Genomic DNA, 22,562 nt, shown 5'->3' with positions numbered 1-22,562 from the left:
AAAGCTATTGCTGTAACCAGATGGGTCGTACTGATAATTTGGGATAGTAGTTACATGCATAAATAACCTCATGAACCTCCAGCTTCGTTGGTAAGGCTGGATCAGTGACTGTGGCTTAGAGACAAAGGGTTTATGCATCCATGGCAAGCCCGCAATCAGGGATGTACTCAGCATAAGTAATCGGGGAATGGGGCCAACTTCTATTCATCCCCGGTCCCCACCACCACGAAGCACCGTGGGCTGTGACTGAGGGGCAAAGAAGGGTTGGATGAACACAAGGGAGCCCTGGACCAACTCATCCCCGAGGACAATGGATGATTTTGGAACAAGCTGACTGATTTTCAGCGTACGTTTGTAGGAAATGTGTGCTTAGCTAACAGCACATTCCTGCTTACGGGATGCATGGCAGGGAAGACTCCGAGTGTGAAAAGGTTTGGCTGAGAAGCTGCTCCCTGGAATACTTTCACTAGAGGAAAGTGCCAAGGCAGAAGGAGGGCAGGTTTCCACGTACGACGCTGCAGGCGGGTGCTGAGATCATATCTATCATGGTAAGGTCCTGACCTTTGCTGGAGCTGTTAGCTGCTGCCTTTACCAGAAGTCCTCTTACGCTCTGCCCTGAGAAGAAGTGAATGAGCTTGCTGGAAGCATAAGGTGGGGTGAGAGCAATCTGTATTTCTAGGGATGAGCAAGTGGGCCCAAGGGGGTTTCCACCAAAAGATTGGGAAATGCCATCGTACTTCTGTTGCACAGCTTTAGGGTTTTTTTAACGAAAATTTAACTAAAATTTCTAAGCCGTAATGTGAGGTTTACTTGACCTGCTGACACGTGTGACCCAGATCTCTTTGGTGGGCAGCCCTGAAGACCCCCAGATGCTCATACGACCCAGTAACTGAGTGAAAACATCCTGATGGTTCTGCTGAACTTGGTGCAATTGCTTGCAGTAATAAAGCCACAAGCTTAGGCAAAAAGTGTCTGGCAGATCAGAGCTTAGGCTAAAATAGGAGGGGGAAACGATTGAGGAAATGCTTCTCAGAATTTCAAACTGCAAGTTTTAATGTAAAAATCCTTTTCTCTTTTTCTTTGGGGGGGGAGGGGGGAACCCTCATGGATGCATCCTAAAACTTCTGTATATAGAAATACAAATTCTGCTGCATCCTGCGCCCGTTCACGCGGCTTCTCCCTGCACCCCGGGCTGCCTGGTGAGTTTTAGGGGACAGCAGCGAGGTTTAAGGGGTGGTGGTCAGGTTTAGGAGCAGTTGGTGCTACAGCTCCCCAACACCTGACCCCGTGGCTGCCACTTGTGTGTAGGGAACTAGTTGTTGTGAGCTGCCCCTGGTGGGTAGGAAAAACAGGAGAAGAAGGGGAAAATAAACAAACAAAAGAAAACCACCCTGAAAAAGAAAAAGGAAAGAAAGGAATTAAAAAAAAGGAAAAAATTTTTAAAAAAGGAAGAAAGAAAAAATGAAAAAAAAATAGGAAAAAGAAAAAAGGAAGAAAGAAAAAAGGAAAACAGAAAAAAAGAAAAAATGGGAAAAGGGGAAAGAGAAAAGAAAAAAGGAAAAAAGAAAAAAGGGGTAAGGTAATAGAAAAAAGATAAAGGGAGAAAAGGAAAAAGGGGGAAGGGAAAAAGATAAAAGGAAGAAAGAAAAAAGGAAAAAGTGGGAGAAGAAGAAAGGGGGAAGAGAAAAGAAAAAATAAAAAATAAAAAAGGAGGTAAGATAATAGAAAAAAGATAAAGGGGGAAAAGGAAAAAGGGGGAAGGGAAAAAGATACAAGGAAGAAAGAAAGAAGGAAAAAGGGGGAGAAAAGAAAAAAGGGGGAAGAGAAAAGAAAAAAGAAAAAAGAAAAAAAGGGGGGAGATAATAGAAAAAAAGAGAAAAAAGGAACGGGAAGGAGAAAAGAAAAAGGAAAAAGGAAAAAAGGAGGGGAAGAAAAAGGAAAAATGAAAGAAACGGGGAAAAAAGCAGGCGGGCGCAGGTGGGGGGGCGGGGTGTGCCGACCCCCTCGCGGGGCGGGCCGGGGGCGGGCGGGCGGCGGGGGGCGGGGCGTGTTTCCTCCGCCCGCGCCACCGCCCCAGCCCGGCCGCAGAGACTGGGGAGAGCCGGCGCCGCTGCCATGGGGGTGGAAGGCTGCACCAAGTGCATCAAATACCTCCTCTTCGTCTTCAACTTCATCTTCTGGGTGAGCCCCGGGCAGCGGGGGGGGGGGGGCTGGGGGCGGCTCAGCCACCCCAGCGCTTGAAATATCGGGGCTCCAATATGGCTCGTCCGCTGCGCCTGGCTTTCACCTCTTCCCCCCCCTCCCCAGCATTCAGACTGGCTGCCTTAGGGGTTGCTTTTTGGGGCGGGGAGCTGCTTATCCTTTGCTTTTTTTAATGCATGCATATATATATTTATTTATTTGCACATGTATGTGTGTTTTTTTAATATATAGATAGATATGTATAGAGAGAAATGTTTATCCGCCTCCTTTCCGAGCGGGAGGGCAGGGGGTGCCTTGCCCCTGCGCGGGGGGCAGAGATGGGGTGGGGGGGCTGTCCCCAAGCCCCCTCTCGCCGTGGGTCTGTGCTGGGGAAAGCGGCGTTTCTCCGCCAGCCGAGGAGCGAGGGATGGAGGGAGAGAGGGAGGGAGGGAGGGATGGATGCTGCCAGGCAGAGGGAGAAGAGGTGCTGGCCCAGCCGTCTGCAGGAGAGGAGCCCGAGAGGAGAGGGTGTCCAAAAAATATGGGTGATGGGGGCTGGTTTTGCTGTCGCTGCCCCGGGAGCTGGCAGGGAGCGCTCGGGGCTCGACGGCTCCGGCGCCGTGTCGGGAGCTGGTCTCGACGCCTGCGTTTGGGTCGAGCCCAAACTGGGGGTCGCTGCCTCCTGGGAAGTTATTTTAGGATGTAAATTTTAGCCAGGCTGGAGAGGTTGCCTTCCCTGAGAAAGTTTCTCATGAAATAATCCCTCCAGACATGTGGCTAATTTAGGAAAAAGCGGCATATCCTGGTTTTCCTGCAAACGGGATTTGTCCTGGCTAGAAACACCCTCCGGCAGTGAGGGGCTGGTGTGGCAAGAAACGCTCTCCCAGCTCCTGCACCCTGAAATGTGCCCAAGCAGGCTGCTTTTTTTATTCTTTAAATAGGCTACTTTCCATTCCCCAAAATGCTGTTTTTCCCACAAGCAAGCCCAGCCCCACCCCGTTGAGCAAGGCACCACTGGCTGCGTGGTCAGGATGTGCCCCTTGTCCGACCCCCCGCTTTGTTGACAAGGAATTTGGGGTTTCTCTCAATGTTTGCTTACGGTGGTGGGGAGGGGAGTGATGCCTTCCTGAGCAAACCCTGCCCCAGAGCTGCTCGGCCTGGCTGGAGCCTCGCCTGCCGCCTTCTCCCCAGTGAGGGGGGCACGGTGAAGCTTTTGGGGGGGTCCCCACCTCTGGGAGTGGACGGCTTAACCGCTGCGTGGGAGCGAGCGCTGTCAAAGCCGGCCTGATTTCAGGCCTCTTCGCCTTGTTTCTGGGTATACACTGACCAAGGGGGAGATGACGACAGCGGTGTTAATTGATACCTGATGCGTTGCCAGCTGCTAGATGAATGCGGGACAGTCCTGGGTTTGGTGGTTTTTTTTTTTTTTTTAACCTCTTCCTCCACCCTTAAAATGGCAGGACGGAGGCGGGGAGGCTGTTCTCTGAAGTGTTGTTCCTTCCGAGTTACCACGCTTATCCCGGGGCTTTTTCTTCCCTTCTGGTCCCAATTTCCTGCCATTCTTGTCGCTGAAGCCGCCGGGTGTGGATGCGAGGGAGGAAGGGTCTCCTGGGCGGCAGGAAGGATGCTGGGGGCTCTGCACAGCCACCGCTCCTGAGCTCGCTCACCCCAATCTGCGTTTGCAAAACAGCCTATCTTTTAGAAATGGGCGTTTTGCTTCCAAGAGGAACAGCCAATCTATTTAATTTCCATGTTAGGACTTCTGGTGCCTTGTCCTACCCCTCGGAGGGAGCCTGACGCCCGCTCCCTGCGAGCGCTGGGGGGAGATGCTCCAGCTCCTCCCAAGGAGGGGTGTCTGTGAGCTGGGACCCACCGGCTCCCCAAAACATGTCCCAGTGCTGGGCTCGCCCGCAGCCAGTCCCCTCGGCCCACCTCCTGTGCACATGGGGAGCCTGGGCTTCGTTAGAATTAACGATGCTTTCTGCGAGGCTGGCCAGCTGAAGCATGGTTGAACACCAGGTCTCACGGTTTTTTCAAGCCCTTTTGTGTTGTTTTTCAAACCAGTAGTCGAGGGGAATTTTAGGTTTACCACCAAGCGAACACGGTTAGCAGCCAACCTGGCATCCCCAGCTGGGGAGGGATGCCTCGGTTGCCACTGAAGCGTGAAGGTTCTTTTCACGGGGTGACATTTAAAGGCTGGATGTGGTGCTGAGCACCCTTGCTGCAGGGTGGCCTTGTCAGGACCCCAGGGAGGTGTGAGATGGGGCGCTCGCAGCCCTGTGGTCCTGCCAGCTGGTTAGCATGCAAAAGCAGCTGGGCTCCTCACGCTCATTTGCTTCTCATTTGCCTTGTGCCCAGCCGAGGTCAGGCGCTGGGGATGAAAACAAGCAGCAGGCAGAGCCTGAAGTTTGGCATCGTGCTGCACGGGAGCTTGCTCCAGTGCCTGAGAGGAAGAAAGGAAGCAATTCTCAACCTTAATGGTGTTAACAAATAAGAAAGAAACTCTGATAACTTCAAGTAGCCCTGCTGTCCTGCCGGAGTGTAAATAAGCTGACACCCCTCTAGCTTCCTCCACCTTCCTTCCCCTGGCAGCACAGGGGGAGTTTCACAAAGCTCCTGTGTTGAAAAGCAAAAGGAAAAGGTGGCCCTGCTGCCAGCTCCTCGGGGCACCTCGGCAGCCCTCTCTGTCCAAGATGTTTCAGTTTTATTTTATTTTCTCGGGTTGTTTTTCCTTTGTGCGTGCATTTTTGAGAAGAAGATGCCAGGGTTACGTGCTTGGTCCGGGGTGGCTCTCAAGGAGGGAGCAGCGGCTGCTGCACGGACCGTGTGTACAAATGGGTGCCTGTTCCAGGAGAGAAAGGGTCCCCGCGTGTGTCACAGCAGCATCCACCTACTGAAGCGGTGGAGGAAGCCAGGGGCAGCACCTGGGGACCTCACCCGGTTAGCAAAACACAGGGCTGGTAGGAGAAAAGCTTGTCTGTGCTGCAAACTTGTCCTGCAACCTTGGGGTGGCTGGTGGCAAGGGGATGCTCCGCTTCCCTGCCCTGCGAGAGGGCAGTGGGTAGCAGCACCCGTTACTGGGGAGTTTACTGGTGCAGTGGGCAGTCCCAGCTCACCCCACAGCCCAGAGCGGGGCTGCGCTGGGTGCGTGGTGGTGTGGAACTGCTTCTCCATCCCACTTACAGTAGATGACCCGACTTCAACTGCTCTCCTGAATTATCCAGATGCGATAGCAGGGCTCAGTGCGTGGGGCTGAACTGACCACCATTGCAAAGAGTCCCTGGAGAGGCCAAAGGAAGCCAGAGAGCTATTTTAAAATGTAATTAAAGATAACCAAGGAGAAATTGGCTTGCTCAGAGAAGAATAGCCCAGGTTATTAGCTAATACAGCCTGTGGCAGCCTTCCAGGTCTAGAGCACTGCTGACTGCCCTACCAGAGAGGTGTCTAATTAAAAGGAAGAGCTTGCTCCTAATGCTATTTTCCAGTCACCACATAACTCTTCTCTCTTACTTGTGTTGAGGGGATGTGGTGCAGTTGGGGTGCAAAGGGGAAGAAGGGCAAGAGCAAAGGGAAGGTGGAAGTGAAAGTCTGTCTCGACAGTGGTGATTGGAAGGGCAGAGGTGGAGGGGTTGAGTATTTGCTTGTGCAATGCTGGAAAGTCTGTCGGCTGTCCCTTGGAGTCCAAAAAGCGTGCACAGAGATATTTGGCTTTGGTAATGAGAGGTGATGGTGGAGGGAGGTGGCAGCTCTCTGTGGTGGTGGCCCCACAGTGACAACTCTGCTGAATGCCTTGTGACCCTCTCGATGTGATGATGAGGGTGGCTGGGTACCACTATTCACAGCTTGAACGGAGAATGGAAAAGCCAGTGGTTCATGCGGCACACAGCTCTGAAGCACAGGTTTGAAATAACTCCCTGGACTCACAAAGCAGCTTGTGTTTTGTTTCGGGTGCAGGCTTGCACTGAGCGCTGCTGAAATGCTGTTAGTGGTAGTGGCTAGCAGGCTGCTCTGCTGCGGAGCATGAGGCTCTGGTTGCTGATCTCCCTGGGAATCGCAAAGAGCCTTGTGAGCAGCAAGGATGTGACACTGGCCCAGTATCTTCTTCCACCAACTTTGGGTTTGGTGTCCTGGGACAATGTACAGGCAAGCCTATTTCTGTGTGTGTTCCACCCTCCAGCTATTTAATGCCTGTCTTTGAAGGGCAAGGGAGAGGTTTTCTTAGCAGGCTCAGTACTTGGACCCAAGTTTTCCTGCTGATAGCCCTCTGGGCTGTGCTTCTGGACTCTCTGTCAAGTGAACACAGTCCTACCTATCACCTACAAACATTTTCTGAAGTCTCTGCTTGCAGAAGGTTAAGTGGTCTTTCGAAGGGACGGGTGCTCTGCCCTATGGGGGTACCCGATTGCAGTTGATGGGCTGGGCTACAGTTGCAAGGCAGGAGCATCGACTGGCTGGAGGGAGGATTTCTCCATTTTCCTGAGGTTATTCTATCAACCACTGTAATGCTTATCTCCTGCAAGAGCGTTAACCCATGTATGATGCCTTGAGAAACACTTTGATCCTGTACTGTGCGAGTGCCTTTCACTGTATTATTAAAAAGGGAAAGCGGTTGTATTACCCTTGTAGCTTAATGCTTATGTATGGGGCCAAATTAATTTTAAAGCAATATCTGAAATTATTTTCCTTTCTGCTGATTGAACCCTGCTGGTAGGTGTCAATGTACAGTGATACTTCTATCCGCAGCGGGGATCAGGCTGTGACGGGGGGAGCAGCCTGCAGGCTCCGTGCTCCCGTCAGAGGACCCCGCTCCTGGATTTTGGTGCCGGATTCCCACTCTCCTCCATCCATCAAGCTTTATTTGGCCTCTGGCGCGCTGCTCCTCCAGCAGTGTTCCTCTGGAGCTTGTTTTGAAAAGCTCCGCAGTGTTGTGGGGCTGGTAACTATAGGCACCAGCGGAGAATTTCACCCCGGCCAGCGGCTCTATTAATAGCTGCTGCTGGAAGGTGGCGGCGGCTGCGCTGCTGGGAGCGGAGCAGGGGCTGCAGGCTGCCTCCCGCCGCCTGCCTGCACAGCACCGGGCTCCTCGCAGACGCCCTTTCTGCAATTCCTGGGCAGGCCTTGCCTGCAAACTTTCAGCCTGACCTGTGTCAGCCATCGAGCACAATCGATGCGGAAGGCAGCGGAAAGGCCTCGCCTGCACTTTCCAAGAAGGGCCCTCCCTATCAATCGCTGCGGTTTGCCAATGCCCGCGCCGAGCTCGGCGGAGAAGCTTTTCCATTGTGAGGCTGTCAAACCGCAACCACATTAGTCTGATTTAAGTCACTTCCCCTGCTTACACCCTCCCGAAAAGCCTTGCAGGGGTCCTGACGTGTTGGTGCTCCAGGGCATCAGTGCGGAGGCAATCTGTAGCGCTTCTCACCTCGAAGTTTTACAGGAATTCTTGGCATGAAGTCCCGTCATCATACCATGATAATATCCTGTCATCATAACATTTGGCCACACCTCGAATACTGGGTTCAGTTTTGGGCCCCTCACTCCAAAAAGGCCATTGAATGACTCGAGCGTGTCCAGAGAAGGGCAACAGAGCTGGTGCAGGGTCTGGAGCACAGGTCTGATGGGGAGCGGCTGAGGGAACTGGGGTTGTTTAGTCTGGAGAAGAGGAGGCTGAGGGGAGACCTCATGGCCCTCTACAACTCCCTGAAAGGAGGGTGCAGAGAGCTGGGGATGAGTCTCTTCAACCAAGTAATGAGCCATAAGACAAGAGGGAATGGCCTCAAGTTGCGCCAGGGAAGGTCTAGACTGGATATTAGGAAGCATTTCTTTCCAGAAGGGGTTGTTGGGCGTTGGAATGGGCTGCCCAGGGAGCTGGTGGAGTCCCCATCCCTGGAGGGGTTTAAGAGTAGGGTCGACATAACGCTTACGGATATGGTGTAGTTGGAAACTGTCAGTGCTGGGTTAACGGTTGGATTAGATGATCTTCAAGGTCCTTTCCAACCTAGATGATTCTGTGATTCTGTGAACATGAAGACTGTCGCAGCATCAAACCAAAGTTCCAGGGTTCGTGGGCTGCCGTTCAGCTGCCAGCCCCTTGCTGCACCCCGAGCCCTTTCAGCACTTCTGCAGGATGCATCTATTTGCAGTAGAAAAGAAATTCCACTTCTGCTTTCCAGAAAGCGAGGTGCAGCGCACAGGCAGGCTCGGCACTGCCTGTACACGTGTCTGCCACCAACGGCCACATGCCCGCCTCGGTCCTCAAGGTGGTAGTGCAGAACCTGTAAGAAGGTCCTGGCACGCATCCTGTAAGGGCTGGTATTACCCTTTCAAAGGTAATTTCCATCAAGATATGAATCTCTAGCTCTTTGCTTTTTTCCCCTCACTCACGCTAGGTGCGGTGATAAAATGATGTTTCATTATTTACGCTGCACATAACGTATCTGCTGCTCCACCCAGAGACCTACAGATGATGTGGGAGCAAAGCACTGAACCCCAAATTAGCAATTCATTCCTGGCTGCGTGAGGGGCTGCTTGCATGGCAAGATGCTTCAGCCTTGCCAAACCATTTTGTCCTTCTGTGCCCCGGTTCCCTGTGCCTAACAGGAGGGGGATTTGGTTTTACTCCATCCTGGCTGCTTTGCAGGTTGGGCTGGAGAGGAGCTGTGGGGAGCCCTGGCTGGGCTCCCCAGAGTGGGGTCTGGGTGCTGCCCCCACAAAGGGCGCCGTTCCCAGGCGGTGCAAGGGAAGCTGCAAGCCTGTGCAGCATGAAAACCTGTTAAAAATCCCTAATCATCTACCTGAATCATAAAACAGCTAAAATCCATTAAGCTTTCTTGGCAGCATCCTGCTTCTTGCTAGTAACTGTGGTATTTCACAGGCGTCGAGGCGCGGGCTCTGCCGGCAGCATTTTTGCAGCAAGGTGGGAGCTTCTCCCGGGCCTGGCGCTCGGGCGGGTTGGGGAGCAGCATCCCGGCAGCGGGACCCGCCGTGGCAGCGGGAAGCGGCGCTGCTAAAAATACAACATTGTGAAACTGCTGGCACCTCCGCTTCCCTCCGCCACCGGCTTGAGCCGCAGGATGTCTGCTTCACTTTGACATGCCCAGCAAGCTGCCCTATAGCCAGGACTACTTCCTCCTCCTCTTCCTCCTCCCCGCCAGGAAACCTATTTCAGAGAGGGGCAGGGGGAAGGGAGCAGGAGGAAAAGGGTTGGGGGTGGTGGAAGGGATGGGAGGTGATGCACGTCCTGGCGTACGCCGGTGTCTGGGGGGCAGCAGGCGAAGGTGGGGGCAGCTCGGATATGGGGTGTCCTGCATTAAAGGGGGGAACGGGGCCATTCCTTGCCCCCGTAAATCATGGGATTTTCTTACGGAGGGGAGGAGTGACTAAGCCAAGAAAGATGGGCTTGTTCCTGTGCCCCACAGCTGATCCTGGGAAATTTTAGGGTGAGCAGCATATCAGTCGGTGAGGCTCAATCTGGGGGGAGCCCTGCTACGTGCACGGTGGATGGGGCAGCAAACTAGGGCTGCACACCCACCAGCATCGTGGTGCTCAGACAGTGATACCCCATCACATCGGGTACTGCCCCATCACCTCTCAGGGGGCTGGGGGGCTGCCTTTTTCCTCCCTGAGGCAGCATCCGAGGGGGGCTTCCCCCCACTGTGCCAAGTGGGAACGGCGTCCCTGTGAAAAGCAAGCCTTGGGCAGGCAGGATCCAGCTGGAAAAGTCTGGCTGTCTGTGGAAGAAGCAATAAATCTCTGGAAGCTGGAAAATAGCGGTAAAGAGGAAACTCCGGAGCCTGCTGCTCCACCTCTGCTGTGCTGACAGGATGCACAGGGTGCGATCCCCCCGTCCTGGGGAGCACTAGTGATGCACCTCTGCAAGTGCTGTCGTGCTGGCAGGGGAACGGCCGGCTTGTGGAAAGCAGATCTGAGAGTGATGCAGTGCTGGCGTTGTTGAAGTTGCAGCTTTTACATGACTGCTTTCATGAAAGCAGTCCCCAAAAATTTAAATGGAGACCTGTGCTGGGCACTTGGGGTATATCTGCAACGAGTGACGGCCCCAGTCTTTGAGACATTTCCGTCTGATGAGCTGGGCAGTCAGAGAGCAAGGGGGTAACCTGCATGAGATGGCAGATACCTACAGCCAGGGATATTTAATACATGCGGATATGCAGCCTAGAGATGAGCATGACACTGCCATCAGTGGTTGGAGCTCTTCTGGCTCTACTGTTGGCAAACAGCAGTGGTTGTAGGACGCGAGGGGAAGAGAATACAGAGTTTATATCGGGAACAAGCTATTGTATTAAAAATGAGATTATCCCAGGCAAGGTACAGTGGAAGTCGGGGTTACTGTTGCGAGCTGACAAGGTTTTCTCTCTCTTGTCTTCTTTCCTTTGGGATGAAAGATGCCTTAATTACATTCTGTGCTTCTTGGTGGTGGAAGGATGTATGGTTTTCATGGAAAAAGTTATTCATTGTAGCCTAAACCCTGTTTTCATTAGTAAGCGAATGTCGTTTTCTCCTCAGAAATCCAGCTGCTATTGGATTAAAACTTCCATTCGGAGGTCCTCCGTGCTCTGTTAAAAGAGCAGATGGAGTCAGGCAGCGCGGGAGGGACATGGGGTGTTCCTGGGGTGCATTCAGGATGAAACTGGGACCATCTGGAGATGGTTCAGCTGGCTGCCGTAGGCAGAGCTCACCACTGGGGTGCATTTGATGAGTTGAAGGAGGCTCTATCTCTTCAGCTGATGCTCCCAAATGATTAAGAAAGATCTTGAGGATAGCTTGCAGCCTGCTTTCGGTTCTGTCCGGTGTTTTAGTGCAAATTTGACTGGAAAGCAGCTGCCGCTCCTTGCACGTGTCACCCCAGCCTCGCCGTGGGTGGCAGGGGGTGCTGGGGTGGGTACTGCTGGGCACGGAGGATGGTGTGTGGGGCAGACCCCTCCTTGCAGGGAATAAAACAAACCAGAAAAGACTGCAGCCTTTTCTTCGCCTATCCCAGCCAGCACAGGAACCCAGATCTTCCTTGGGATCTCTTCCACTGAGAGACCTTTACTTTAAGAGTGGCACTGATTAATTTCGGGACATTCTCCTTCTCCTGAGAAGATAAACATGGGTTTCATTAGGCCTTCAGACAATGAACAAGCCATGCCAGGCTGGATTTGGGTAACTTTCTGCAAAGCCACGAGCTGCCTTATTTGGACCTGGATTTGAGCACAGATTGGCTTTTGTGACTTTTCTCCATAGGCAGTGTTCGGAGAACTTTGGGCTCTCCCAAGTGCGAGAGGGATGAGGGGCTGTGCTGGCAGGGAAGTTGCATTAGTTGCTGTGGGAGAAGTGTTAAAAGCTGATTATTCTGGTGGCAAATTGGAGAGAGACTTGTAAAATCTTCCCTCCCTCTCCAGGAAGCTGGTGGGGATTTTCTCCCTCCATTAAGTGGAAAAGCCCTGAGGTCAACTTGCCCTGTGGGTATTGCACAAATTGTGTGGTTTTGCCCCTCTGTAAAAATCTCTTGGCTGGGATTTGCAGAAATGAACAAGGAGGAAAACCACCAGCTTGACCTCTCAAGGGGCAAAGCCAGACTCTCACCAACAGCCTGTCTTGCAGATCCCGGTCCTCGTGTGTTCGCTGAGGCTCTGCTGCACTTGCACAACTGGAGACTTTGCACTTCTACTGAACAAACTCTCTTTTTTTAATGTGACCTTCATGGTGCCTCTCATGCCTGTGGCTGACCTGACCCTTTTGAAAAAAATCATGTTTCTGCTTCTGTACTCTGGTAGTTATCTTCCCTTTTTCAAGATGAGTGGCTTTGAGGATTTAGGATGCTCAAAATTAAATCAGCATTTGAATAGGTGCTTCCAGCCTTTCATAGAAGTGGTATTGAATTCTTAAGGGTTTTTGTTTTTTTTTTTACATGTGTGTTTATTTTTTTCCCCCTTCTCTCTCGTGGTTTTAAATGGAAGGCAGGGGGTCATGGAGAACACAGCAAGTCCTGCTGGAAATTCTCCAACTCAAGTTCCTTTCAGTGACACCTTCCCCGCTGCAGTGCCCTCAATGTGTCCCCGTCCTCCGCTGCCATTCCCAGCCCCTCCCTGAAAGAGAAAACAGTGAGGAAGTCAGTCATAAAACTTGCCATTATTTGGACATGAATATTCCAGTGGTGAGCTGGGATGATGCTCCATCCACAGAACATTTCCTTCCGTGTTTGAAGCGTGTTTTTATCCTTGTCCTGGGGTCTCTGTCACACGTGTGCACGTGTCTGCACGAAGGCTCTGCTCTTCTGCTGGACAACGGCGTGGGCTAGGAGCGGTTTCAGCCTCGTTGGCTCACAGAGCTGCTCAGCTCTGTTGAGCATCTTCGTGGCAGCCTCCAAAAGCGTTTTGGTTGTGCCTTTGCTCTGCTTCAATCCCTGTGTTAGGACATTAAGGAAAGCTGTACGTGCTGGAGGAGCGGGAGAGTGAACCGAGCAGTGGCAGTGATGGTTCCCGTGCTCATGGGACACCTTGCAAGAAGACTAGCTATTAATCAGAGCGATGCTGTGAGGGCAGCTGGTGTGAATCCTTGTCTGTCGCTCCTGATGTGGGACATCCCTGAGACCCACAGGGAGGGGAGTAATGGGATATAACACAAAGATGCTGCTGGAAATGTTACCAGGTCCTACTGACTGTGGTTTGTTAGTCATCTGCATGCTCTTTAAACACTGAGCTTGCTAAATGTCAAGATGTGGACATCATGAAGAGTGTGTTTTGGTGGGGCTGAAGGTGTTTTGGATCCCCTACAAGTGGGTGTGGCAGCAGTTCAAAGCCATGATGTTTCTGCTCTTGTTCTGCATGACTAGCAGTTCTACTGCCTTTTGGGGTTGTGTTGGCTGGACAAGTCTCCCCTGAGGCAGAGCAGCTTTGGGGGTGCAGAAAGCTCTGTCCTGCTAGGTCTGCTCAGACTGGAAGCCTGACCCTGGATGGGAAATAATGTGCATGTGAGGCTGGGGGCAGAGGGAAAAACTGATGGTCTCCCCACTTTCTGAGCTGCAGTCTCCCCATCCTTCCTAGCCAGTTCTCAGCAGATCAAAGAAAACCCAAAACCCTGTTTGTACATCACAGAGAAATGACATGGGGTCATAACAGCCTGTTGGGAAAAGGGAGTAATTGGGGCTGATCTTAACTTCTGTTAAAAAGCTCTCCTAAGAGCCTCGGTCGCACATCTTGTGCTTCTTGTGTAAGGCTGAGCCTTCCATTTTAATAGAGTAATAAAATAACTCTTAGGAAAGAAATCACCTGCAGGAACTGGAAAGGGCTTTGCACATCCCCGGAATGAGGGGTCCTCTCATAAAGCAGGGAAGATCGTGTAGTATGGGGCGCAAAGCCTGTTGAAGGGGTGGGACGATGGTTAGGAAGGATGTTCTTGTATGTGAAAGGAGTAAATCAGAATTTGCAGAAAGGTGAAAAGCAAGCCTTCTGCTCCCACCTGAAAACTGCTGCCCTGGGTCTGGCACGGCCGGAGCAGTGGGTAACGCCTGCTTCCCTCTGCTTTCTCCCCAGCTGGCTGGAGGCATCATCCTGGGAGTGGCCCTGTGGCTCCGGCATGACTCGCAGACAACGAATATCCTCTACCTGCAGCTGGGGGACAAGCAGGCCCCCAACACCTTCTATGTCGGTAAGTAGCTCTGGGGATGCTGGCGTCGCTGCGCGGGGGTGTCGTGCCCCTCGGTGGGCTGCAGCGTGCCCAAAAGCTGGGCGGAAAGCTCCAGGCGAGCAGCAAGGAGGTCAGACTAAAAATACCTCCCACTCCCCCCGTACTCCCCAGAATATCCCCTGCCGTGCCAATCAAAGCATTCATTAAACGTTGGCTGCGGCCCAGGTGCAGAATCCAAAGTCACGGCAGCTAAAAGCGCAAAAAGACGTGTCGCGGCGTAGTGGGTTTTCTCCAGCGCCGTTCTGCGCTGCGGGCTCCCCCGGAGCACATTTGGGAAGACGGGGGACTTCTGGGAAGCGTGTCTTGTTCCCTAGCCAAAGGGATGTTAAAAGTAGCCGACGGAGCGGCTGGCAGTGGAAAGTGAAGCTCAGCAAGCTCGTGACTCATGTTCTCCAGGAGGGGCAGGTGGAGCCTCTGTGTGTTATGGTTAAGCTTAGCATGATTTTTATTAATTTGACAGCACGCTGGCTTGCTGGAAGATGAAAACCCCTATTTTTTTCCCTATTCTCCAATGATCCCTCGCAGACAAGGGGGAGCAACTTGCAGGAGGGGATGGCTTGGAGTGCAGGCTGCCAGGGCTGGGGTGAGGACCCGTCTGATCCGATGTCCTCTTCCCACCTGTAGCTGAAATTACCTTCTGGAAAGGGTTTTCCTTTGGTGTTCCCTGCTTGTCCATGGAACAGCATGCCTGAGCCCTCTCCCTGGCTGTGCCTGGTTACAGTAGATGCTCCTGCTGTACATAGTGGTGGGTTTTCCTCTCTTGCTGTCTCCCCTCTCTTGCCTCACGCCCTGAGCTGTATTTACAGCATTTCCCCTTTGTAGATTTCAATTTTAAAAAGAGAGAAGGGAACCCTTAAGAAGTTAAACTCTCCCCTTCCAGGAACCAGCCCAAACATGTCCTTCCTTCTGGGGCCAACAACCGATGTCTCCCAATTAACACATTTCTCCCAAAACCTGGAGGACCTGGAGCACAGGGGCTGAGTGCTCCCCTCCCACTTGCTGGGCATCTTTGGCTCTTCCACCCCTCTTTGTTTTGTCTTTGTCCTCAGCCTTTGCTATTTAGAAGGCGATGGGGAACAGACTGCAGGTCCCACCACTGCGCTGGCTTTCTGACGCCCATGAATGGCCCATGATTTGAGGCTGGCTGTCTTTTTAAAGTTATATTCAGCAACAGATCAGCCTGGATTCCTTCTGGCGGCTGTAATTTCCATGCAGTAATAACGGCAGAGCATTTCTTTCAGCTGCTGCCTCTCCCAGCCAGCCCTCTGGAGTCTGAAGGCTGGGATTTCTTTTTGCTCTTTCTTTTTTTTCCCTTTTTTTCCCCCCCCTACAACTGATACTCCCTCCTTTTTCTCCTCTGGCATCCAACATACACATGCACACGATGTTCCTGCTTCGGGAGCAGGAACCTCTCTGGAGTTGGCCTCCAGAACTGTTTTTTGTTTTTTTTTTTCCCCTTACAAACCACTTTTTGGTGTCTGGCATGGGGCGCTGGTCCTGGGATTTGTCAGGAGGCTTTTAAAAGCTGGCCAGGCTTTGCTGTGGTGCTGCAGGACAGGAGGAAGCAATAAAAGCTGTTGGGGGAGGAAAACTTGCACCGTGGCGTTTGTACTTAGTGAGGATGGGGAGTAGGAAAGCTTTGGTGTCTCTTGGTTTCCCTCCATGTCCTTTCCCCTGCCCCAAAGTTGGAGCTGTTTTGTTAAAGGCTGTTTTCCCAGGGTGTCTGTGTGTTGTGGGAGAGGAAAAATAATTAGCACAGCTGGTCATTGTGTGGGATTTGATAGCAATGGGGAAGTGGAAGAAGGAGGATGTGGGAAGCCAGGCAGCTACCAAGGTACCAGGTGTGATGTTTATCTGCCTCCAGCCTGCTGCAGGAGCAGGAGGTGAGCAGAAGTCCCTGCTGGCAGCTTCCCCTGCAGCCAGACCAGACTGGACCACTGCAGCAGCCACTCCTGTAGCCCCCACGGGCGTGGGCAACTGTTTCCCTGCTCACCTTGCCAGCCCATGAGGAGGAAGCTCCTGGGGTTGGGGTTTCCTGCAAGCAGCGCCCCCCATCCCCATGCCCCTCCCGGCACTTTGGCACTGCATCCAGCCAATCGTCTTGTGGGCTGCCTGGGGAGGTTGTTAAACGAGCTCTTGTTCACAGGCTTTTCCTCAGCACAGCTCGCAAACCATCTGATCCCCTAACCACTTGTTGCAGTCTTGGCTTTTGTGCTTCCATTTTGGCTGTGGACCCAACGCTCCAGCAAATGGCAAGTTAACTGCTTCAGCACTGTAAAGGCCCCCCCCCCCCACCCCGCAGTGATGGGGACAGCTGGAGCACCATACTTTCAAGTTTTTGTGACTATAAAGGAAAATACTTGCTCTTCATCTGAGCTAGGCTTATAGTCTAATATGCGTTTATTTGCTTTGTTTGTGGTTGAAAAACTAAAATCCTTCTTGCCTGCTGCCCTTGCATAACACTGCATCTGAAGTGCTCTGTGCGTCTGGAGGCTGAGCAAGGCGTTGGTGGCAGGTCAGAAAACATCCCTCAAGAGAGCTAGAGGCATTGATAACTTGGATGCTAACAACTGGTTAACCACTTCTTAAATGTTTATTGACCCTACACATAAAGTACCATTTTTTAAAAAAAAATCAACCTGTGATTAAATGAGTTATGAGAGCCCCTGGGAAAAGGCTGAGCTGGTCCAGCTCTGCAATACCAGTACAAACTGGAGCAGTCTGATCTCTCCACAATAAGTTGGTGCTGCGGTGTCACTGGTTTTAAGAGCCCCTGGGGATCTTGAAGAGGCAAGTGCCTCTGGACTTACTGCTTTTGCCCCATCTTGGAGGGGTGATAGTGAAGATGTGACAGGGGAAAGCCCAGTTCCCCATCCTTCAAGGATTTGGTTATGTGATGCCCAGAGACAGCCGCTGCGGGTGAAATGCTTTCAGCAGGGTGGGGACAAAAGCCTTGGCTCTTGTTGGCCTTAAATCCCCGCCCCCTGGATTTCACATTTACCCCCCTTGCTGGGCCACCTGGGTGCTGGGAGCATCGCCAGGCACTTGTCCCTGCTGCCCGCCCTTCCCGTGCTTTCCCCGAAGCTGCCCGGTGAGGAGTGGAATGTGGCAGCTGGATGGTCTCAGCTCCTCTCTCTCCTGCCGGATCCAAAATAGGAAATCTGCCTCCAGCTGCTCACGGCAAGTGACAGGGTGACACGACCCGTGGCTCTAATTAGCTCGGTGCTGGGAGCGGGGCCAGGCACGAGGAAGAGTGCAAAGGCATCCAGAGCTGGGGTGCGGTTTTCCGTGTAGCTTTGGGGATAAGGAGGGGGTTGGGTTTGCTTCTGTTTAGTTTTTTTGTGTCTTATTAGTAAATCCTCTGCTGGGCAGTGTCTCCTCCCCGGAGCACAGCAGCACCGGCGCTCCTTGGGAGGGGTGGAAGGTTTTGGAGAGGCGTACAGTGGTGGGTGAAACTTGGCCACCGAGCCTGCTGCCACTGCTCCCTTTCCCCGCCGTCCCGCTGGGTATCGCTGCCCCAACAGAAAGGGTTGAGGTTTTTTTTATTTTTTTATTTTTGGATTTTTTCCCTAGCAACCAGGCTGATGAATGTGGATCTAGCTCCCAAGCAGGTCAGGCAGCAAAGCCTGTGGGAGACAAGGCGGGGACAGCAGTGGCTTTGGGCTGATTTTAAGGCCGTGAGCGCGCCTGGGCAGCGGCGTGCGGTGGTGGTGCTGGAGGGGAGCCTGGCTAACAGGAGCGCAGGCTTTCTAACAAGGTGAATCACAGACTCCCTTCGCCATCCTGCTCTGTACAAATACAGTCCAGGATGATGATTTCTGCTCTAGAAATGAGTTCAAGATGCTTTTCACACAGGCTGGGCTGGAAGAAATGGGCCAGAATGCACAAGGGTGCTTTGAAGTCTTTCTCACAAACGAGTATGCATCTGAGTCGAACCGCAATTGCATCTGCACGCTTCTCCTTGAAGCCAGCACAACATCCATCGCTGGCTGGCTTTCCTGGGTGTCCTCAGGATTTTTGGAAGTACTGTCATGAAGCTTCGCTGGCCTCAGGGGGTCTGACCCTTGCAGAGAGGAGGGACTGCCAAGAGGCAGTGCATATGTGGGTAGGGCTCGGGACGCCTGCCTGAGCTTCCCCAGGGCCCGCCTGCTGTCCCTAAGGCCTGGGAGGATGCTTCTGCTGCTCTTGCCGTGGGTCCCAGGTGGGGCCGGCAGTGCTGAGCATCCCAGCACATCATCCAAACGGACTCGAGTTGGCTAAGCAGTCGTGGAGGAGCTGTCCCTTCTATCCATAACAGCATCTTGCTTTCTTCATTAGCCTCTTCAGGACTGCCTTGGCCAAAAAGCAGTGATTTCCAGGGTTTCAGAGAGGTTTTCATTGCAGAGGGGGTTGCGCTCAGCTCCGGTGTGTTGTTGCAAAGGCTCTGGAAGCCAGAAGTGCTACAGGGAGCGTGGTCCTGCTGTGAGCAGTGGGGTGTTCTTGGTTCCTCTTCGTGCTCCCATCCTTGTCCCCATCCCTCCAGAAATATTAAGCATCTTTTAAAGGTGGTGCCAACTTCTGTATATCGTGGGGTTAGACTCAACAGCAAATCTCTTGCTAAATTTGTTGTGAAAGGGCTAGAGAAGAGCCCAAGAGTTGTGGTCTCTAGGTCCTGTAATAAACACTAGCAAAAAAACACCTTCAGTTTTGGCATGAGGTGCTGCAGCAATCCCCGTGGGTACACACAGCTGGTTCAGCGTGGGGTTCTTCTCTCACCCGTTTCTGCTGTACTTTCTCAAGGCTCTGTGTATCGGTGGTTTGCCAGTAGAGACACGAGCTGTGGCCAGGCTTGCATGCTTGGGAGTGGAAACCAAGGTTTGCATTTGGCCTTGAACCGCAGTGAGCAAAACAGATTCTTTAAAAAATATTGTATATATGGATTTTTTTTAAAAAAATAGAAGTACCTGCATTTTTCTCTCTTGGAAATAAACTTATTTACAGTTAAGGGCAATTTAATTATTTAGTCCCTTACAGAAAAAAAAAAAAGCTGAGATTTACTAGATTTGCTGGTTCGAGATTTTCTTCTAATCAATGTCAGATCAACTCCTTCAATAATACTAGAATTCTTTTAAAAATAGTAGTTTTGAGGCAAAAGTCAGTACTTCCCTCTAAGTATCTGGCTTACACCATATATCTGACAATACAAACAATCGTTTTTTGTATTCTTATAGAATTAAATTTCTATTAAAAAAGGAACTTGTATTTAGCTGCAATTCGATCTACCTTCATCGTGACCAACTCCTGCAGTTCATTTACTCTGCAGACTAAAATTGATTATGACTTAAGGCCATAAATTGGTACCATCAATTTATTTTGGGTTCAGATCTATCCAACTACAAATAACGTAGCTGTCCTCCTCCTTTGTCCCCTCCCGTTGGCTCTGCCACCAGGGACCTGTGCCAAAGGTGGCTTCTTGCTCTTCAGAGCTGTTTAAACCCGTCGCTTTGACGGTTTTCCTCTGAAAACCTGACGCGTGCTTAGGCGTGCAAAGCCCACAAGAAATCCTCCAGCGGGATTTGGGCTCTGTCAGTGGGGCAGACCCCAGGGCACGTCAAGATGTCCAGAAGCGGTGTAGGCTGGGGCCGCAGAGGCTGGGCTGGCGTGTTCCAGCCTGTCTCTCCTGTGCTGCGCCACCATCATCCATCCCAGTCCTGGAGATGTGCAGCAAACCTCCTCCCAGCTCTCATGGGTGTGCTGATGTTACAAAACTCCAGTCTTCTTCCAGTGTTTTCTGTGTAGGTAGAAGAGAAGAAATCTGATTGTGGCATCTCTGTGGGGAGTCGTTTTGGGTACAGGTGTGTGCACACAAAGATGTTGTTTGGGGCCTTCTCCACCTCCCCTTTGCTTTCCTTACAGAGGTGTGTCCTTTGCTTCCTTCTTGCCTTGTTCTTGCAGACAAGGGCAGCACGTACAGCCTTTCATCTCCCCGTGTGAGCTACGCAGCCCCAGGAGAGCTCTCCGTGCTTTGTGACACTGTTGCTCCATCTGAAAGTCATTAGCAGCCACAGAGCAGCAATGTTTTTCTTGGAAAAGGGGGTGGAGGGGAACAGAGGGGCTTCCCAGTTATCGTCTTCCAGCAAGCCCTCTCTTTTTCCGCCCCCTCTCTCTCACCCCACTTCCAAGAAAGTGCTCTCGGCTCTGCTGGGCCAATTCCACCAGGCACCTGGACAAAAATACCCAGGAGACCCTCCCTTGCTGGCTGGCTGGTGCAGCCACCCCTTTCCTGCTCCTACCCCATCCTGGAGGGACTTTCCACTCCTTGCCTGTATCTTGCCCCCTTGCAAGGAAGTATGTCATGGTCATTTTTTTGGGTAGGGAGAGGGTGTTCTTCCAGGATCGGTGGTGTGGGTAGGACGGAGTCTCCTTCCCACCACCATCTGCTGGTCCCACCCTGCCCTGCAGCAGGGCGGTGGCGAGCCCCGTGATGTTCAGCATCTCCAGGCCAGGAGCCACAGCTCCCTCGGAGGCTTGCAAAACTCTTGGATGTGAAGAGTCCCCCCACCAGGAGCCTGCCTGCTGGGAGAGTAAACACAAAAATCTCCCTTCCCTCCAGTCTCAGCCCCTTTTTAAAGCACATCCCGCGGGGAGAGCAGGCACGGTTTGGAGAGCTGCCCAGGCTTCCTGGGAAACATGGTGTGATGCTGGGGGGATTCTTTTTTTTTTTCCTTTGTTGTCTTTTGGAAACATTGCCATGGTGACCTGGGGGAAAAGACTGGCTTCCATTAACTTAACGAGTTAAAGCTGCTGGGAGAGGATCAAAATGGGGGGGAGAGGTAGGGCACAGCCAGGAATGCCCATGCCTGGAGCTGCACAGCATCTCTGATGGGGATGGTGGGGCAGGGGAGGAGGGCTGGCCAGAGCTGGCCTGCTCTCTGCTTGTTTTAGAGGGACTCTGCTGTGCTTGTTCCTCCTTTTATTTGTTTTTCATCATGTCCCTTTTTAAAGTTTGTTTTTTCTACTTGTTTTTTTACTCCTCAGCAGGGGCAGGACATGGGTTTTACAACCCTGCAGGCACCAGCTATGCTATAATGCCAGAGCAAGACATTGGATACTGCCTTTTTCTCTCCCTTCCCTGCTTCCAGAACTGAGCATCCTACTTCCCACCTGGCCCAGAGGCACAGGGCCCTCCATGGAGGTATCATCTGCGTGAGCTGGGAGCTAAGCTGGCCTCTTGGCTGCCCTTTTTTATTTCCTATCTAGCACCATCCAGAGAGAAGTGCTCAATTACTATCAGTCCCCTGGGTCTGATGTTCGGGGACTTCCTGTGTGGCTAAAAGCTTTAGGAGGGCCCTGCAGCCCAAAGGATCACGTGCCCTGGTTGTATCAGGGAAGGGGGAATGATGTTTGGTCCTTTGCTGCTGTTTTTTCTGATGCATCACATCCTGATGCTCTTGAGCAAAGAGATCGTATCACAGTTGCTGTTCTTCTGCTGTGAATTCAGACAGGCCCTGAATCTCTCTGTAATGAATCAGAGAATCATTCAGGTTGGAAAAGATCCTTGAGATCATCGAGTCCAACCATCAGCCCTACTCTACAAAGTTCTCCCCTACCCCACATCCCCCAATGTCTCATCTAAATGACCCTTAAACACACCCAGGGATGGTGACTCCACCCCCTCCCTGGGCAGCCTATTCCACTCTCTGACCACTCTTTCTGTCAAAAATTTTTTCCTAATGTCCAGTCTAAACCTCCCCTGTTGCAGTTTAAAGCCGTTCCCTCTTGTTCTATCACTAATTCCCTGTGAGAAGAGACCAGCACCAACCTCTCTACAATGTCCTTTCAGGGAGCTGTAGAGAGTGATGAGGTGTCCCCTCAGCCTTCTCCTCCTCACACTGAACAGTCCCAGCTCCTTCAATCTCTCCTCACAGGATTTATTCTCCAGGCCCTTCCCCAGCTTCATTGCCCTCCTCTGCACTCGCTCTAGCACCTCGAGATCTCTCTCGGATTGAGGTGCCCAAAACTGGACACAACACTGAAGGTGTGGCATGAAGAGGTAAAGCTAAGACTGGTTGGCCCTTTTTTTCTAAAGCTTTCTGTTTTAAGGCTCCATCTCAAAAGGAGATAGAGTACTCCAGGTAATATTGACACCGCTCGTCTCTGCGAGTCCTCCTGTGACTTCCCCAGCTCCAGGATACAGGTCCTGTGGCTCACAGCTTGCTTTCGTGGGTGACTGGTTATGCGTGGCAGCTGTAGCACTCTTGCTTACTGCTGCCTCACCAGAGAACTGTGCCGTAGGGTTAGAAATCACACTGTAGCGTTGCTCAGGGATGTGGAGGCTGTACCTGTTGCTGCAGCTCTGGCTTTTCCCAGGATTATTTACTACTGCTGTTGGAGGGAGCAGTATGACTGTAGGCACTGCATCTTGTGTTTTATACCTCTCTTGTCTTTATTTTTTGTTTATGGCAAGCAGCGTTTCTTGTTTTAAAACCCCTGAGAGAGCTGCAATACAAATGAGCTGGGAAGTGGCATGTGAAAGGCAGATGGAGCCTTGCTGGTGCAGAATTGTGCCAGTTCGGGTGGAGCCCTGGAGCGAATACCCCTTTGGTGAAGAGTTTCTCACCCAGGACAGGCTAACAGGAGTTAATCCCATCTCTGATGCTTACATAGTGAGGAGACTTGTGCTGGGGGCAGTCTCCTCTGACTTTAAGGAGGATGAT

At 52.0% G+C, this 22,562-nt stretch overlaps 1 protein-coding gene across 1 annotated transcript in view; it reads left to right on the top strand.

Moving 5' to 3' along the window:
• Nucleotides 1-1,896: 1,896 nt before the first annotated feature.
• Nucleotides 1,897-22,562, top strand: part of CD81 (CD81 molecule) — a 37,522-nt gene continuing 16,856 nt past the window's right edge. The window contains exons 1-2 of the mRNA XM_074841705.1: nucleotides 1,897-2,181; nucleotides 13,713-13,827. Coding sequence (XP_074697806.1) covers nucleotides 2,116-2,181; nucleotides 13,713-13,827 — 181 coding nt within the window. The 5' untranslated portion in view covers nucleotides 1,897-2,115. The remainder of the gene's footprint in view (nucleotides 2,182-13,712; nucleotides 13,828-22,562) is intronic.

The sequence above is a fragment of the Strix aluco genome, chromosome 16 (assembly GCF_031877795.1).
Source record: "Strix aluco isolate bStrAlu1 chromosome 16, bStrAlu1.hap1, whole genome shotgun sequence".
NCBI classification, from domain to species: Eukaryota; Metazoa; Chordata; class Aves; order Strigiformes; family Strigidae; genus Strix; species Strix aluco.
Note: the sequence above shows the minus strand (reverse complement) of the source record. Positions and strands in the feature narration are given on the sequence as shown.